The 20342-nt window shown below is 40.5% G+C and overlaps 1 protein-coding gene across 2 annotated transcripts in view; it reads left to right on the top strand.

The window, feature by feature from the left end:
- LOC119743237 (calsyntenin-1-like) overlaps nt 1-20342 on the top strand; it is a 77372-nt gene that overhangs the window by 13365 nt on the left and 43665 nt on the right. For both annotated transcript variants that reach the window (XM_038219641.1, XM_038219642.1), the window contains exons 2-3: nt 8664-8976; nt 9806-10023. In XM_038219641.1, coding sequence (XP_038075569.1) covers nt 8664-8976; nt 9806-10023 — 531 coding nt within the window. The remainder of the gene's footprint in view (nt 1-8663; nt 8977-9805; nt 10024-20342) is intronic.

Here is a 20342-nt window from a genome sequence, read left to right on the forward strand (position 1 = left end):
TCAGACAAGGTCGAATATAGAAAGTAAGATTTGAGGCTTTGCAAGGTGGAGATCTATACTAAATAATGAAAGGTTTGCGGAAACACCATGTGTGAATACTTTCTCAACTAAGAGAATGGTTCTGAAAAGAAGACCTGCGTGAAGACCTTAAACTGCTTTTATACAAGAAATTACATGTATTTTTTGGGCCTCTGTTTTAGTGAGATGAAAAAGTATACGCACTATCTGTGCTAATGCACATCCTGAACATGTATGCTGAAAGCAGTTAAAATGTCCCAGTGTCTTTTTGGATATGACTTCACTGACAGTTTAGGCATCTTGTTTTCCAAGTTTTGGAGAACTTGATCAAATTTGCATCAACCTGGGGAAAAAAACTGTTAAAAGTTGCCTCTGATCCAGTGAGATTTAAAAAGTATACAAATTGCACACTGTGCTAATGCACATCCTGAGTGAAAGCAGAAATGTCCTGCAGTGTCTTTTTGGATATGACTAGTATTTGGAAATGAAAAACACACTAGCACGAGAAAACGTCATTGTCTTTCTTTTCCACTGAAAGCTTTTTCAAACATGTAATAGTGCAAACAATACCAAGTTTATGACGCCACCCCGTTAGTCAAGAAAATCAACAAGTTTGAGCTTTCAATTCAAAGTAGATGAAATACGAGCTGAGATATTTTGGGAAGTTTTGAAAAATTCCTTCTCCCAAGAACTAGGATGCAGCCTCTTGAACTCCGGCGAGTGCCTTCCCAGAAATGTGTCTCCAAAGTCAACCTCACTCCATCAATCATCTGAACCCGCCATTCAGTGCCAGCATTAAGCCATCAACGAACAAATTTGATGAAATTGTTGCCCCATTCACTCTGGATCAGCAGGTATGTGCGTTCAGCTGGTGGAGTGATCCGCTCAGATGTTTGGATGGGGTTTGCAGGGCCTTGGAGAGCTGCCGGAGTAAATATCCAGATGGAATTTTCTCTTTCTCGGACCTTATATTTTACGTAGCAAAGAAGCAAGCTATATGACTTCATTGTCATTGAATGCCCTTTTGTTGGTGTGTATTAACCCTCCTGCTGTCTGAACAGTCACAGACAGTAAAAAAAAAATCAATCCTCTAACCATCCCTGCCATGCCTTTTACACAGGCTAGTCACCAACAGTCAGATCTTATTTCATGTTTTCTAAGCAAGCTCTGTGACTAGTCAAATTGAGTCAACAGACAAAAGCAGGCAAGTGGTCAGCACGGCTGTATCAAACAGCCACAGCCGGTCAATCCTGCTTTATGTAGCCTGGAAGCTCTTAACAGTTGAAAACAGTCACTTGATTCTCCTTGTAATCTCCTTGATCATTATCATTACTAGATGATGAATGCATAAGATTTGAAAATTAATTACATTTTCAGGTTTATTCACTGAGCTCTTAAAAACTCTGTCACAGCCATAATACCGTGAAATTGCCCACGTGAGGCTTCTGTTCGTGCTGATAGAATCTATTAAATTTGAAATAATTTAGTGATAGAGACTTTAAAAGTTAAACTGTCTTTAAAGATACATTCAGTTTCAAGGAAGCAATACTGAAAAGACCTTAAAGCTTCATGGTCTTAGACAGCTTTGCAAAATGAAAATTCATTGAACAACAAAAAGACTTCGCGCAGTTTTGACCGCTGATGTCTCCATTCTTCAATGGTCGTCTCGGATAACCGCTGTTTCTTTAAAAGTAAAACGATATCGCGAAATGTCAAGCGCTTGAAAGTGTGAAGGGAAGCGGTTGAGAAAAATTTACATTCAGCTCAACTTGGAAGAGATCCATCACGTTTTATTAAGTTTAGGAATTTTGAATTGATGCTACCGGTACATGTATTATAAAGTTTGCTTTTTAAATATTGTCCTTGATGACACATTCAGAAAATGATATATATCGTACGTGCATATAAAATTAAAATGATAGATGAAGCCTGTATTAGTTTTTTTTTACAGTTCATAAAATTCTGAAATTGTAATGGCCAATATCAGTGACAGATTAAATGAGAAATCCGTTATTTGGAATTCAGGTTAAAAATTTGGTAGTTTAGTAAAAGGTACATGTAGGCCTACTGTTCATATACATTACATGTATGAGCCTTTGTCATGTTACACGCATCATGTAAATCACGTAATCCCGCTCAGAATTGTTTTCTCCCGTGCAAGCTTCACAATTGAATGTATCTCGCTGCCGTGCCTGCGCCACCAATTTTTTTTTCTCTCCCGTTATTTGAACAGCCCAGAAAAACAGCCCCCGCTGTGCATTGAATTGAATGGCCAATTTTCCCCCTGCCGTAACCATTGTGCCACTCCGGTTGAGTGCCATTGTCGACGGTTTTTCAAAATCAACACGGCTTTGAAAAGCCTGGGGAGAAACTTGCACTGATTTATACTATGCACACGTACATGACCCTTGGATACACTCTCGTTTTTTTAAAAGTGCCCCTGTAGGGCGATTAAATTTTCTGGAAAATTGGAGCCAATTCACAGTTCTGTTTTTAAAACATTCATTTAATTACTTATGGCTGCCTGTTCTTCATTCGTACGTGTCATTTTTTCATCCAGCACTCATTCCCAGTTTATATTTAATTTTTTTTTTTTTAATGAATTATTTTTTTTTAGCGGGGGTTAAAATTTTCTGTAAATACAATCGAATGTGAGAGAAAGTCATGAATGAAAATAACAAGTTGTTTGTCATTCTTAAATAGCAACAGAAACTGATAGTAGTACTGAGAGGAAAGTTCATAAGCAATGTACACACATTCATTGTCATTATTGTCACCTTCGTTGTCGTCATTGTCACATTCGTTGTCATTGTAATCGTCACCTTTATTGTCATTGTGTATGTAATTGTATATATACAAAATTAAAGTAAAAATGAAAATGAATTAAACTGTTGCAAACTGCTTTCTGACTGGATTGACCTGAAATATATACATCAATAAAATCAGCTGGCCCGACGTTTCAGGCCAGCACTTAAAGAATATGGTACTGAAAAAATCCCAGTTTTTATACTACATGTACGTTTACTGTTGTAATATCCACTCAAAGCCGCACTTAGATTAGGTTAGAAGAACATACAGTTGAGTGGTTATTAAAATATAATGTGCTTGCACATATAATGTACAAGTTTTTGTACATGCCTGCTGACTGGATTGACCTGACATACATGTACATGTATATACAAATCAACAAAATCAGCTGGCCTGACGTTTCAGGCCAGCACTTTAAAGAATATGGTACTGAAAAAATCCCAGTTCTTATACTGTGTTTATTGTTGTAATATCCGCTCAAAGCCGCAATATATTAGGAAATGATCTATTAGAAAATACAGTTGAGTGGTTTTGAAAACTACATCTTGCACATGTATGTATAATGTACAGTTTTTTTGTTGTTGACGCACTGCAGTGCTTTATTTTCCAAGAAAAAAAGAAGAAAACTATTGAATTGAGAAACAGGATGTTAGCTTTCCAGACCACGTCCATAGACGTTCTTCTGCAGAGCGGAAAGTAATTCACAGATACACATATCAGCACAGGTGTTTTCTCAATGATCGATATCATTGTCAGGGGCACAATGACCAAAATCCCGATGTTATGACAGTCAGCGGTGTTCACACTTGTTCTCTTGGTCTGTGTTCCGGTCCGATCGGGTCTGCAAATGCAGAGCTCATTATAGATAGGAAATGCGCTCCGACACTGAGAGAAAGGATCACCACAACCTTTGCTGGGACTCTCTCTCCCACCCCCCCCCCCCCCAAATGTAATCCTGCATGTTAGTTTATTGTTGAGATTTTTATGTAAGCTCTGGTGTTGAAACTCCAGAGCTACCGGTAGTGGTACATGTATTTGTTTTAAAATTCATGTTCATGTATCATAATACATGTACAATGTATTTTCTTTTAAAATTCTACTCAGGTTACAATTTGTATTTAGATTTGTTCCCACTCAGTCAGATTAAATCTGAGGCAATTGAGACAAAAGATAAGACACCCCCCCCCCCAGAAAGTTCAGAGATTGGCAGGACATCTACATCTTCGTGTAGCAGCTTTTCAATCATGGCATCTCGGGTTCGAATCCTGTTAGAGGCTATAAATTACTTATTTTGGTGTGTTGTGAAAAACAGTCAAGTTTTACAAGAACTGTACATGTACCGTGATCTTTTCCATACCACGTCCCAGCCTTCAAATGTTTGTGTGACTGACACTAATAAAAGTGACAGCTGCCCCTGAACTTTGCTCTTAGATTATTAAATTATATAAATACATGTACATGTACACGTAGTTCCTTATTCTTGATCTGATTGGCCCATATGGAAACCCTTGCTCACGTGTGTCCTGTATCGGTTGGCTGTGCGGAGGGTATAACAAGAAATGAATAATGCGCATAGAAATTGGCAAGTCCTCAGCGACCTTTGCTGTTATTTCCGCCAATAAACCCCGCAGCCCTTGAGCAACTTGTGATTTCTGAAAGTGAAACGCGTTGCGAGTGTTTTCCATGCCCCTATGTTCCGTGCACTGTAGTTCCCCCACTCGTTGGCACGCAACCTGTCAATGCAGCATGGGCAGCCTCACAAATGTCAAATTATGAAAACACCTGTTTTTGTGCTGGCTAATCAACCGCCTTGGAACAATACAGTCACTGCCGGGCGACCTTGCACTCACGGACTTGAACTTTCAACTGCTGAGTTTCGAGAAAATGTATGACGTGGATTTTTTTATATATTTTGCAACTCAGCAAATAGTTGTGTGCAAGTTTGCATAAATGGTTGTGCACGAATGTATTCATTCTGTTTACCTGGGTGTTGCAAACCGTTTGGCCCTCAGACTTTCCTTTAGGCACATACATGTACATGTACATTTTTCGTTCATGTACCCTACAAAGTATCTTACAAAATCCAGCAATAGAAAACAGAAGAACTTACCTTCTCCTGTGATAAACAAAAATCCAACAGGTACAATGTATAAATAAAGGGTACATTGCACATGTAATTGCTATTACATGTAGGACTTTTTATTTTTTACTCTTTTTGCACATTGGTACATGTGATATTATTTTGGGTACAAATTTATGATTTTTATGAAACCATGTCAAAGAGAGAAGCCAGAATTCAGAGTGAAGTTTATTTTTAAACAAACAAACAAACAAACATTTTCCATGTTCTCAAATGTTGCATACATACAAATGTATATGTACATCATGTACAGTAACTGAAATTTGTATCCTTGAGACATTTCTTTGTACTGGTTTACTAAAGTTTTCGAGTTTGAAAGTACAGTTTCAAAATGCTCTTATTTTAACCAGAATTAATTTCCTTGGCTGAAATTCGGAGTTAATAGGCCTATCTCTTTTCTAAAACTATTTCATTTGCGACAGATCAACCCACCTTGGAAATTCAAAATTTTTGAGTAAAATCCATATATATTTCGCGAAAACCTTGTGGAAAAATTGCCATGTGGTGATGTTTACAATCTTTTGTCCCCTATTGTGTGCATGTCTCTAGAGGGCACGGTGTATCAGATCTTACTGATGTAAAATTTAATGTGTACTGGTTGATCAAAGCATGGAAGTAACCAGAAGGCAACCCACTGTATGTTAATGTATTCAGAACATGGCTGCCTTGAGAATTCCGAGATCCATGAAATCAATATGGGTCTCCAATTGACGACATACTCAGTTTCTCCGTATTGCTTACATATGACATAAAATTACGTTACATACTATACATATACACATGTGTGCACATGCCTATACCCACATGTACATTCGTACGTACATGTATACATAGCTCTAGGGTGTGTTTTTTCTGGAACCCAGGCAAATTGTCATAGAATCGAAAGGTGAAATTTTGACATTGTCAAGCATACATTGTAAGGGTCAGGGTTTTGTGAAAGGTTAATGTATGGAGTGCCTAATAACTCTTGTGTGTTTAATCAGGCAGTTGTAATTTGGATCCGATTGGCAGGTTTCTTGCACGTGAAGGAAACACTGTCATTCAAACTGTCAGTACACGAGTGGCTATTTTTTCCCACGGTGGTGTGAAACACGCCGTGGGTTTGAGCTGCTTATGTGGGTTGGTTGGAGGGTTGGTTGGTGGGTTGGTTGGTGGGTGGGTTGGTTGGTTGGTGGACACTTTACTCGGCCCATTATACTGTTTCCATGCCACGCGTGTATCACAGCTTTGCCAGTGAGTTTCTATGGAATACCTGCAGTTTTGTGACACTGATGCGCATGCGTCTAATTTGCATATTAAATCATCCCCCCCCCCCCCCCCCCAATTGCATTGCAGAATTCGTGGTTGTACACTTTGTGGAACCGCCGTGGGTGGTACCACTTGGTACTTGTTTATTTTTTGGCAGCTGCCATTTTGTTGAGAAATACAATCATGTACATATGTGCATGTAAACTTGTACAATGTAAGTAATCCTTTGTCCTTCTAATCCATTGCTGTATGAGTCAGTTGTGGTCGCAGGATGCTCAAAGGTGTATCCTGTTGAATTCAAAACCAATCCTTTTTTACTTCAGCCCGTCTCAACTCAAAAATTAGAGAAAAAGGTTAATATACATTGTACTGTAAACTCCCCCCTTAAATTTAATTGTTGGATTTCGTACCATTTTTTTTTCATATCCTGTGATGAAACCACAGGACATCTGTGGCTAGACACTGTAGACAGTCGTCAGGAACTGACACTGACTGGCTGAAAGTCAGGCAGAAAAAGCCTTGCACTGCCAGGTACAAATGGGCTGTGTATCCGCCCTGAATTGGTACCTCACTATTGATCTGTACATGTAATTCGTAGAACAAAAAAACAAAAAATACTGTAAGAAACGCTCACGAAGTAAGGCCGAGTACAAAAAAAAAATAGTTTCTCGTCCGGGGTTTTTGAAAAAAGGGAGGAAGCGGGGCTTTTTATTTTTTATTTTTTATTTTTTTCAAGATGACCGCCATTTCAAAATTCCCTGCAACCGTTGGTGTTCCACTGTTCAAAGACACTTTTAAAGATGAAAGACAAGTTGGACAAGAGAACTGAACATATTTACAGTGTCATTTAGAGTTGTATTGGTATTGGTATTTATTTTCTGATGAATTTGTAGACTTTCTCGGTGTGTTTCTACTACATTTTTCATAAATAAAAAATAATTAAAAAATCCAGGCGGCCTCCAAAAAGGAAGCGGGCGGGGACGAGAAACTTGTTTTGTTTTTTTACTTCGCCTAATTACAGTTATATTACATTCTCCATAAGTTCAGATTTCAACAGACCAATCTTCCAGGGGCTCAAAATGATTCCATCGTGAGCACTTTTTCTTTATTTAGTGAAAGTTCAGACTATTTAAAAAAAAAAAAAATGAGGAATTTGAGAAACTTTTAGAATATTTTAATTGTTTTGAATTCAACACTAAAAAAAGAAAGCTTTTCCCATGTATACATTTCATAAAGGACTCTTTAAGAAGTACCTGTAGACATTGTTTCACAAGTTGTTATTAGTTTGCAGGGGTAGGGGTGTATGCATATCCCCTTGTGGACCCATAACGAAGTACTCCTTCCTAAAGGCCCTATACACCCAAAAACATGTATATATGTCTCGCCTAAATGTCACCTAAATGTCACACAAGTCAGAGTTCATAATTCTTGTTATCTTGGATGTTCCATACACCTACGATCAATGAACACAAGAACAAGTCTAGACATAAATTCAGTTACTTGCAAATTATACATATTTTTTGTGACCAGCCCAATCGTTGGTCATTTTCCGCTTTTTTTTTTGAAGCGCTCCCCGGTCTGTGGTCGGACTCAGCAGGCCGTCAGCCATCAGTCATGTGCTCATGAATGACTTCCTGGCCTCTTGAATAGTCTGGCACTACGCCCCGTCATTTCCCCCTGCGGTGCTGACCGACCTACTAAATGTGGTTAAAAATAATCCATGATTGCAAGCTTTTGCGATGTCTCGGAAGACCTATCGCCTTTCTGCTGTCTAAGTTATGTTTGTCATGTTTTATCATGCATGTACATTGTGTCCTGCAATGTAGTTTGTAAATACATTAATGGGACTTGTTAGAAAAAGAAAGCTTTCTACTTTACAACTGATGTTGTAGTTAAGTGAGTAGGAGCAGGCACCGTTCTAGAGCCTATATTTTAGGGGGCTAGCAGGGGTGGATCCAGCAATTTTTGCAGGGACGCGTGCTGAAATGTAGACCGGTTTATTTTCTCCCCACACTTAGGCCTCCGAAAATCAATGGGGGAGGGCTCGTAGCACATTTTCAGTGGGGAGCGTTGTTAAAATCCTACAATCATGCACAGTGTACAAATGCCCCCTTCTCATGACTCCTTTTTTTAGGGTTGAGACAATTCGCATGGGACGTCACCTTCTAAAATTGGCTACTGCAATTTTTTTTTTTTTTGGTGAAATTTTTTTGGGGGGGCGGGAGGGGGGAGGAGGGGGCTAGACAAAAATGCCCCCCTTCTCACAACTACTTTTTTTGGGGGGTGAGACAATTTGCATGGGACGTCACCTGATGAAATTGAGCACATGACTGTCCAGTGGTATAAAATTGTTCAGTGGTTCGGAGGTTAACCTTTGACACATGGTGGTGACCGTTTGATCTCAACTTGTCCTCATCTTACTATGTCAATGTTTCCCCATCCATTGCAGAAGACACACCTAATACCAAGCCGTACTTCCCGGAGAAGATCTACCACGGCGAGGTCAACAAGACCACCGGGGTCGTCACCATCCACCCGCAGCTGGTAGCGCGCGACGATGACGCGGGACCCGACGGCGAGATCGCCGGCTACCGCCTCTACCCGGACGTCGACGTGCCGTTCGCCGTGACGTTAGGCGAGCACGGCGAGGCGGTGCTGAGGGCGACAGACACGCAGGAGCTGGGATGTGAGAAGAGCCAAGCTGGCTGGCAGTTCAGCATCCAGGCCCTGGATGGCGGCATGCCACAGAAAACATCACATAGGTCAGACATCAGTTCCAAAACTTCTCCCAGAATTTGTTTTCATCTTTCTTATCATATCAGAGTTGAGGGAAATTGTTTGTGCGTGCAACATATTCCTACATACTAGAGGACTTGGAATATAATTGAATTGTTGTGTGCGGGTGCGCAGTGCTATTGTGTTGACCATATCTCATAGACTTGCCTGTGGACAAACTGGCTTTTCACCATCTTCCTTTAAACCATGGCCATTTCTTAATTTAGGCTTTATTTTCAGATTTTTTTACCATATATACCATGGATGAAGATGCTGTAGTTTAGGGATATCTTGAAACACTTATATATCCCTAACGTTCCTGAATCCAACAAAATCCACACCCCCGTTTTGGAGGATTACGGCAGAATCAGGATACCTCCATATTGAAAAAGTTGGGGGATTTTGATGGATTCAGGACAGTAAGCCTAGTGGTGCTGCAGGATTTTGATCGATTCAGGCTACCTCCATATTGAGCAGTTGGGGACTTTGTTGGATTCAGGATCTCAACAGATTTACTCCTGACTAACTGTTGGATTCTGATGGACTCACTACCAACCAACATTTTATTGCATGGCAAAATTGATGGATTTTGGTGGATTCAGGCTTCTTTTTAGTAGAAATACCCAAGGGGTTAGGGTTAACAGGTCTCCCCAATTCCGAGAAATCTGTGTCTGAAAAAGTGTAAACTTTTTTTGGACCACCCTACAATGTTTTTTCTAGCTTTCAAGAACCACTGAGAAAGAAGCATTTACACAGGGCATAACCCATCATTAAAATTTCACGCAATCATAGTTTTGGCCCTTTTTTTTTCATCAGGACGGAAGTCCACATTGTCGTCAACGACAGCAACGACAGCCCACCGCGCTTTGTCCAGAGCAGCTACACGGCCACCGTGTCGGAGGGCGTGATAGAAGACAACGTCCTGACGGTAGAGGCCAAGGACAGCGACTGCTCCGCTGCGTTCTCTACAATATGCCAGTACGAGATCACTACGCGTGACGGGGCCACTGTTCCCTTTGCCATCGGCTTTGACGGTAAGTGGTTGCAGAGTGGTGGTCCAAAGTTGAAACATTTTGCGGTTGAGATATTAGACATTTTCTGATTAATTAAATAGCAGCACGCAAAAAGAGGAGTTCTATCAAATGTTCTGCTGTGACTGTTCTAAGTTAGTGAAGGAATTTGAAATTCTGCATAAGACAGCTAAAACTTGATTGTGCCAGTTTTTTTTGCCAAGCAGTTTAAGTGTCTGATGCATAGAGCTATATTAAATTACTAGAGCGCTAACTTCGTGTACAAAGTAATGCCTACTGGGCGCATCCATGTTTGTTCACAAACCTGTGGAGACCTAGAAATTTGTACGGCTTTTGTACAGCTATTTGCATATCTGTGTTTGTATTCCATTGTATTCCATACCGGTACGTTATCGAAGCCAATATGCCCAAAACCGAAACGCACGATCAGCAAATGAGCGTGTCATTTTGCTCTACGCAAACAGCGCAACGCGTGCACGTATTCGCTGCAGATGCTTGATGCCGTCACGTTTTTTTGAACCGTCAAGGACATGCTTAAGTTGTTTGCATATGTTCTACTTGCGCGTTGCATGTAGAGTACACTTTCAAAATTCAATCCATCTAATTTCATTATGTTCTTCAAACACGCACATGAATTCAAAATGTCTGCGCCCAGGACGGCTTCAAAGCATCTCCGCGCGCAGAATGGCGAGTTAGCGCTCTAGTAATTTAATATAGCTCTATGGTCTGATGTCACTCTTTAAAAAAAAAAACATAAAAAAGGAGAACTTCAAATACCTTTTTGCAAGTCGTTCACTGATGACAATCTTCACTTTAGAGGCCTGCATTCGATACATGCGCAAGTCTAGTGTTTTCAAGCTTTAGGCAGCACTAACCCCCCAACCATGCCAACCGCAATTTATCCAAAATCACTCTCCTAAAAAAAACAAAAGGGCTCATAGATTAAGGTTGAAGGAACCTTTTTCCCCCAAGTCAAGCAGCCCACTCTCCCTCTCAAACCCTCCAGCCAATTTCCTGTGAAAGTTGCTCGACAAACACGATTCGCAAACAGTAAAAAAAAGAAAATATATTTTTTTAAAGACCCTGGCAATCGTGGCAACAGTTTTAAAACGAGCCCCCACAAGTCAACGTGTGGAATCTTTGTTTATCCATGCCGGGCCCGGGTGGGCACCGGGTTTCACCTAGTGTGGAGTGCCGTGACAATGTCAACAACACATCCGAAAACAAACTCTACCTTCCCGGATCGTATGTGCACACACATTTAACAGCTATGTCCGCAGAATGCCCATAATGCACGGCAGCTCGAGGGAGGTAGGCACTTAAAGACCCCCTGTTCTTCCTTCTGTATGCGCCGCCAGAGCACAGCCAGATTAATTATCATATCTCTGCCAATCAGCGATGCCTTCCTTGTACCGGTAGTTCTTAGTTGTTTTCCTTTTTTTCGTCGTTCACTAGTTCCTGATCGGGCCGGCGCATCAAGCGCACAGACTCACGCCGCACTATTACATTAGTGCGCGGGAATCGTATTAGTTCATAGGGCTTAAGCTCCGTTGGAACCATCGTTGTGTAAAGGGGTATCAGGACACGAACAACGAAACAAAGAAAAAAGAGAGTACGCAGTCACGCGCAAAGAATTCGCCAGGGGTGTATGTTGCAATTGATCTCACTACTCTCTGGCCCCCCCCCCCCCACCTTCCCTCGGTAATCGGCTAGCAACGTGAGCAAAACAAAAAGGGGGTCTTCTGCGAATTTGCCAAGGATGCGAAGCTTAATTGCATAAATGTTGCCTCGTGGCAAACTTGGGGGGCATGGGACCCCTTCGCTGATCAATTATGCATTTTGTCCTGGAGTCCCGCAAGGTTTTTATTTGGTGGGAGAGGATTTTTGTGTGTGTGTGTGTGTGTGTGTGTGTGCATATTTGTGGGTGTACCACTTGAAATTTCGTAGGAAACGCCGCAGGCTTGAATAGACACAAGGGTTGAAATTGCAAAAATGTATAATGTGGAAAGGACGCCCTTATCATTTCCATCATGAATAATACGCATTACGTTGGTTTAACTATACATGGACATGTACTTGTTCATCTAAATATTCTAACCCTAACTCCCTAGGCCTTTTTGCTAGGATGTAGCCTCAATCCTGCAATATCCTCCAATTGGCCTCATGGAAAAATAGCATATACCGGTAGCCTCAATCCTGCAAATTCCTCCATTATTTTTTGAATATGGTCCGTGGAGGGGTGACCACTGCCTGAATCCTGCAAAATCCTCCGGCTATGACTGTCAGTAGCTGAGGCAGAGGCAGTGACATCCTGGAACAGTGCAGAGGATTTCAAGTATAATCAAGGACTAAATTTATGCTAGGCTGAGCATAAACAACACAACGTCCGGCCCAAGACCTTGACATAGTGCGTCCTCCGAAATCAACAACGCACTTTTGCCATGTAACCTCAATCCTGCAAATTCCTCCAATTTGCAAAAAGGATTTTGGAGGATTTGGGATGGTTAGGGCTAAAGAAGTGAATTTATGTTAATCGGATGCAGTCTGAAATGTACTGTCCTGTGTTATCGTAACACATTTGCATATTGCACTCTATACAGTGCCGTAAAATTTAATGAAATATGCACACGCACATTTACAAGTAGTCTCAAGCGGATGTACATGTATAGTGTACAGTACAGTAAAAATTTATAATTGCATCGCGTAATGCGCTGCATAAAGCCAGCTTAATAACACAATACAAGAACAGTTGAGATAATGACATGCATGACATGTATGTATGCTGATCAAATGTACATGTACATCACATTCTACAAAAAGTACAATATACACTTACTTAAAGTTCCTCATCAAAATCAGTATCACGCACATGTACTGTACATACCCACCACTACAATCTCAAAGTGGATTGTTCTTTGTACAGAAACTGCAGTATACATGTATATTGTACTGTATGTTCTCCCACAAAAAAAAAACGTCTGAAGTTGCAATGACTGAAGTTGCAACTGTCCAAAGCCTACTCAACCAATGTTGACACAGCCAACAGCATGTCAAAAATTTGTCACGGCCTACTCGGGCGAGCTCTCACTTCAAAATGTCATTCCCTCGCACGACAAACATGTTGCAGTCAATGTACGTGTTCATTGTATCAATCTGTCCATACATGAACATGTACATGTAGCCATTGTATTACCAATGGCGTAATCTGAACGATTACATACTCATACATGCGCGGACATGTACATGTGCATGTACATGTACGTTATGCGCCCGCACGTCTGCACTTTTTTGTTCTTTCCCGAAAAGACCGGCACTACAGAATGAGGAAAAACGGCTGGATAAATTCCAACCGGTAGCCCGCTGAAACAAGAGAGCCTGTAGGGTAAGTAAGCAATTGAGCGTTGACCGGCGGGCACCGGTCAGACACGACTGTTTTCTCTCGTAGAGGAGTTCGTTAAGGGTCTGCGGACGAGGAGAGAATCTCCAGACGAAGAGAAGAAACCTTAATAGCTGCATGCTGAGAGTTCAGAATGTTATTAAAAAAAATCATGTACACATTCATTATTATTGTGAAATGCACCTAAAAACTTTTACTCATAAGTTTCACTGTTTGTGTGAATTGGAAGCGTCTGTTTGATTGCAATCAGAAGCCATTCTGTTTGTAAAAGAATTTGCTCTTTTCGTTTATGTTGTTGTGGATGTTGTTGTTGTTTGTCCACAAACATGTTTGGCAAACTGTTTCACTGAGATATAAAGATAATGGCTACTATACAGGTGTATTATCGACTCCTTAAAAAAAGTGACGAAAGCAGCTGGAAGCAGCTGTAACTGAAACGCCCATTAATGTGTAAATTGACAGTTCAAGCTCATTTGCAGTGCAGCATTGTCAAACATCCTGGCAAGCGACGCTTAATTTCCCTGAAATCCGGAGAGACGGTGAAATCACAGAGTCACCCATGCCAAAGCACACTGTCGTACAAATGTACATGTACGTACCGGTAGGAGTGAGACAGGAATGCGGCATTTTCTCATCCAGCGGCGCCCGAAATGGCCTGAGAAATTCCCCCTACGTCTTAATGATGATGTGTAAACCGATACAAGACGGCAAGCCCTCGCGTCCTAGAAGGAGCAAAAAGCGGAGCATCAATAGCGTGGATATGAAAGTACACGCAGGATAGAGCTGGGGTACGCGGGCAGCTTTCCGTAGGCCCTGGCCATCCTGTTTCGCGGTGTCGCGTTACATAATACCAGATCAGCGCTTAATTTGCTACGGTTTTGGTTACTTTAAAGGGCAACAGCCGTTTTGGGTCAACCGGATGGGCTTTTTGGGAAGTGTTTATTTTTATAAGTCCGCTGTGCGTTATCGTACCAATGCAAGGCTAAAAGTACCAATGCAAGGCTGAAAGTGTTGAAAATGGATGTATTGCCAGCCAATGTTATTTCTGGCAAGAACGAGTATTTTTAGTCAATTTTACAAAGGGAAAAACAACTTACTTACCATTCAAGCCAGAATTGCTGACTTTTAAAAGACTGAATCTTGATAAAAAATTATAAATTTGGCCAAGTTTATAAAGACTGATTCTTAAGAGTAATAAATTTGCCAGTGAAATAGTTTTCAAAATTTTTTTTTTACAGAAATCTTTTAACAAGAATGAATAAAACATTTGTTGATATGTGCATATAAATATTCATGAGGTGAACAACCAGTGATGTCATCATGATGTCATGGCAACATGTATGCGCATCGCCGAATGACACCGGACAACATTTTCCATGTTGCCAGCGGCAATCAATCTCAGAGCAATCTGCTTTGGCCCGTAATTCTCCTCCCGCCGTCTTTCGTTTCGTGGAGGAAAGGGCACGATATTTATACACAGAATGAGAAACGCAGGATTCTTAAATGTACTTATCCCCAGGGCTAAGCACATAAAGTGCCATCTGGATGCCAGCACACAGGAAATGGGGATCTAACCTCTACTGGCAGATGTTCTTAAATAAATTGGAGAGGATGGGCTGTGTATTGGAGATTTCTGTGCCATCAAATTGAAAAAAAAAACCCAACTTTGCTATCAAATTGAAAAAACAACAACTCAATACAGATTTAAGTACCGGTAGTCCCCTACAAATGTTATTTACCGGTACATGATCGTAATTATAGGCCCCATAATTTTTTTTTGATATGTTATGGCCATAAGACACACTACCGGTACGTGTACAAGTAACTCTGAATTCAAAATTATATTGCCATGGAACACTAAATGATAGGTATTAATGCATACAATTTTATCCCATTCTGACTGGGTGGATTATTGAAAAAGAAAATTTTATAAATTTACATATATGTACAGTGCATACAGCATTTTTTAACAATCTGGGGGAAAAGTGATAAAAGTTATCTTTATTAAAACTAAGACCTGTTTTGGCTTCTTCGCTTGATTTGATTTGAATGTTCAGAACTAGGAATTCTTAGGTAATTTGAAACAAACTGATGCAGGAAAGATGTGCCAGTATTTCACACTGGTTGACACATGAAGCGCTCAAGACTCTAGTCTGCCAAGTGTCTTGATATTGCATACGAGCAGCGAACACCGCATCCGATGAGCAATATTCTACTTGTCCAGACTGAATCAGTTTGAGGCTCATCATCATTATCCCCGGCTCAGGCTCAATTATTGATTAAGCCGATCAAACTCAGCGAAAATCGCCGAGCGTCAACCGGGGCTAGAAAAACAAATCGTGGAATAGATAGGGGCAGATTCGTTTCCCAGGAAGCAATCTCTAGTTCTTTCTCTTCTTCTTGTTTTCGTTCTTCTTCTTCTTCTTCAATTTCTTTGTCATTTTATTCCCGCTCCTGTCCCCTTATTGAAATCACCGCGGAATCCATATCAATTGCCCGGGACTGTACACGTACATTATCCTAGGGTGCAGACTCGCGGGGAAACGTGTGTTATGGAATTTGCTCGTCGGAGGAGAGTAAATAAGTGCTGTTTGGGCACCGTCTATAACAAACTGGTGGTAATCAATGCCGTTGAGGGTTGGTTACCAGTGCATTAAAGGGCCGTTCACCAAATTTCAGCATTTATTTTATGTTAAGTACTGGTACGAACGGCTACAGCTTATTTTGTTTTGGCTAATGAAAAAAAATATGATTATATAAATAATTTACTTATCTGCCAACAAATCTGACACATCATACCCTATACATGTAGATTGTTTGCACTGCGGCCATGTTTGAGGTGTGTGCTTTTGTTCAACAGGGATGTGCATGAGTACACCTCTTGGGGATTCATTGTTAATGAATTAACATAACAAAACACACCTCAAAGATGGCTCCTTAATGCAATCAATCTATTTCCAACAATGTGTTTACTTAACCCTAACTCCCTAGGCCTTTTTGTTAGGATGTAGCCTCAATCTTGCAAAATATTCCAAATTGGCCTCATGGAAAAATAGCATGGCCTCAATCCTGCAAATTCCTCCATTAATTCTTGAAGTTGAATATGGTCCATGGAGGGGTGACCACTGCCTGAATCCTGCAAAATCCTGCGACAGTGACTCAATATGTTGAGGCTTGGCCAGTGACATCCTGGAGCAGTACAGAGGATTTCAAGCATAATCCAGGCCTATATTTATGCATGGCTGAGTAAAAACAACACAAGGTCCGGCCCAAGACCTTGACAAAGTGCATCCTATCAGCAATGCACCTTTGCCATGTAACGGCAATCCTCCAATTTCCTCCACTTTGGCAAAGAGGATTTTGAAGGATATTAAAAAAATACTGAAGACATTAAAAATGTTTTTTAAGGGAAACATTTGTTGTTGTGTTTCTGATGCACCCTTCAAAATGGCATTTAAAATAATTGTCTCAGGGCAATTCCACGGTTACTCGCGTTGCCAAAATGTAACGTAACGTGAGTAACCGATTTTGTGCGTCTTGTTTATCATACATAACTCATTTTTTTGGATGTCATCTTTGGTGCTTAGGTAAGTCTAGGTCTACTCTACATGTATCTACCATGGGAATAACAGTTATTAAACCTTTTCAGTAAGGTACGGTAATTACAGCCCAAGGAAACTCAAAAGTACATCAAAATGTAACGTGAGTAACAATGGAATTGCCCTTCAGCAGAATTAAGAGAAAGTTTGTTAAGTACCAGTAACTAGATCAATGTCTGTCTTGGCATCAAATAGTGATATCGTCTCTTTAAAGAAAACAGTTGTTCCGTAAAATCTTATTGATGCGCCAAGGCTTCTGTGGAAATGCAAGGTCCTCCAACAGAATAATAAATACCCGAGGCACGACGGAATGTTTAATAACTGTGCACAGATCGCGAGAGCCGGGACTTTTTTTCTTTTTTTTTAGTTTAGACGGGAAGGATTATCGATGTTTGTTTGCGGCCGGGGCGTGAGGGTGTTTCTGCAATTGATCCCTCCTCTCATTTTTAAAGGTAATGAAAACATGATGGCACGAAAGGGTTTCCATGGAAGATAGCGAAGAGCAAATATTCGCACAGGCATTGATAATATTGATGTCCCCCTAAGCTCGTTGAATTAATCTTCTTTTCAATTAGTATGCTGTACTTTGGACATGTACCTGTACCAGCAAACTCCGCAGTTAATTAACATTCCGTGTTCAAAGAGGTACTAATGTTCTGATGTGAGCACTTGTTAGATGCTTTTGTCAAAGGAATTACAGGAGGATCGAATACAAAATCTTCGGGTGACAAGATTGGGAAAAAAATATAACATAGCTGAAAAAATGGTTTTACTCGAACTCCCTACTGTCTTTTACTAAGTACTGGACCAAGTCCGCCATAATCCAGCAATTACACTGCTTTCAATGCATCTTTGCTTTAGGCCTCCAGGCCCAATTCCATCAATATTTAGTCAAACTAGGCCTGCAGGACCAAGTCCCCCAAAATCCACCATAATGGGGGGGGGGGGGATTTTGATGGGAGTTTGGGAGATAAGGGATTAATGAAATAAACCATCTCCTGAAAAAAAATTGGGAGTGGTTTGTTTAATAATGATTCATTGATAAAAAGTTGTTATTATTTTTTTTTCCAGTGCTTCTGTTGGTTTTGGTATTTCCTCCTTTACGCCAAAAAAAAAAGTCTCCGGTTTCTGGTCTGTGCACGCGTTGCCGTAGCCATGCGCATGTCTCAAAACCGCCAAACTCACTGGTTTGACTGGAATCCTGCTGCTGCACAATTTTAATGTGTTTTCAGATGGGGTTACGATCGAGTGTGAGCTTTATGTGGCCTCTCTGGACTCCCATACATTTTGCACAAAATTTAGTCTGGCACCATTTGCAGTCATCTACCGACATTTGAAGGGAAAAAAAAAAAAAAAAAAAAAAAAAGATGCGTCGCCGCACCACTTTTGGGGCAAGCTCCATACCAGAAACCGGAGACTTTTTTTGGGCCTAAGATGGAATTGAATAGTTTGTATTAGGGACCGCTGGGTGATATGGGTGAATGGTGATATGGTTATAATCATTATTTTATTATTGACGTAATTATTAATTTTGATTAACAATAACAGAACCTATATAACATTGAAGTACATGTACAATTACAATGCCGAATTTTAAAAAAAAAGTGGGTTTTTTTTACTTTACATTTTGAAAGGAACTACTTCAGACAAGAAACGATTGACTCACAGGAGTCACACAACAGTGAAAAAAACATCATGAAACTGACCGGGCTTTGCTTACAAAAACAGCTAAAAGACTGGGTTTTTTTACAGCTCACTTTAAGGGTCTTCTCTCCAAAGCACTTAAAGTCTGACCCTTCTGCTCTCAATATCACCCACGTGCTTTTCAATTATGGATGATAACGCGCCGAAAGTTTACATACGCGTGTAAAGTGATAGTTTTTGGAGGTTTTTTTTTTTTCTTGAAAATTTCCAAGGAGTGGACAACCAAAGGAATTACATGTATCTCAGTTTTTAAAATTTGCTACTTCACGAGAGCACTTGACTGGAGATCACTTCGGGGAATATTTGAAATTATACATGTATTCCATCTACATGTTCCTTTTAAAATAATGGTAAATATATGTAAAGTGCTCTATTTGAATGCTGAGCCTGATTAAATTTCTTTTCATCACAAAAACAGGGTGCTTGCATATTTATAAGTGCATGAATAAGCTTCAGAATTTTCTCGAGTGGAATTGTTTTGCTTCCAAATCTAAAAACAGTTACTTTCCAATTCAGTCCCTTATGTAGTAGAGAAAAAAAGAAGGATTTATTTTTTTTTGGGTAAGAAGTGCGCACTTTGGTGGCCTTTTCACTCTGGCCGGCTTAAGCCGGCGATATTACGCCGCCGATCTCGCTAAATGAAATAAGCCTGTTAAGGAGTCGATCCAGCGTCCAAATCAAGAGACCACCGGGGGTTCAATAAAAGCCCCAACAACTGGTGCCCTGAGCAAGGAAAAACCTGACCCTTTTAAAAGCACAGCAGTTAATTGTTGTATGGGGATGGCGGTGAGCGGATCGGTAATTGTTGTCCCCCCCAACAGGCGCGCTGCTGCGCAATTTGAGAAATGGAGGAATGGTTATTAAAAACAGGTTTTGAGAAATGAACGGGAGCGAAAACCTGGGGGGGATTGCAACTTAGGGGAAAGTCTACAGCTACACATGGAAAAGCTATAAAATCTTAAAGAGTTAATTGCCATGCGCGTATTTACCTTTAATGCAGGTGGGGCATGAGTTAAGAATTATTTTATTAGTTCTGACGTGAGCAAAATTAGTATATAATTAGACAGTTCAAAAGTGCTACCCCAGTAACCAAATGTAGAAAATTTTCTGCTAGTTTTACATATTGTATTTACTAAAACACTGCGGAAAGTTAACAGACACACCAGATGCAGATGCAAATTTAGAGTTTTAATAATTTCACATATTGAGCAAAATATGTAACACATCACTGGTGCTCTTTTATGAATGAGTAGCTGGCAAAGAACATGGAAAATACAGAGGAAAAAAGAAAGAAAACAAAACAATGACAGTGGAAAATAGATTATGACAAAATGGTGACCCAAAAATGTCTTGCAAAGTGCAGGTTCGATTAACCTCAAGAAGGCTAAAAAAAGTGGAGATAATTGTCAATTTCTCCGTCGAGATGTGATACATGTAACGCCGGTGACAGGAAACCATATCCTGCGGAATCACTGCCGCTCCGCACGTTGTTTTTCATCGTCGTTATCATCAACCCCCCCCCCCTTCATTTTTTTCTCGGGGACTCGTGTGTCATTTTGGCTCCATTCGTCAACCAGCCCCTCGCCCCAGCCCCGTCAATTTAATCTCTTCACGTTTTTTTA

This window comes from Patiria miniata, unplaced genomic scaffold (assembly GCF_015706575.1).
Source record: "Patiria miniata isolate m_02_andy unplaced genomic scaffold, ASM1570657v1 HiC_scaffold_6, whole genome shotgun sequence".
Classification (NCBI taxonomy): domain Eukaryota; kingdom Metazoa; phylum Echinodermata; class Asteroidea; order Valvatida; family Asterinidae; genus Patiria; species Patiria miniata.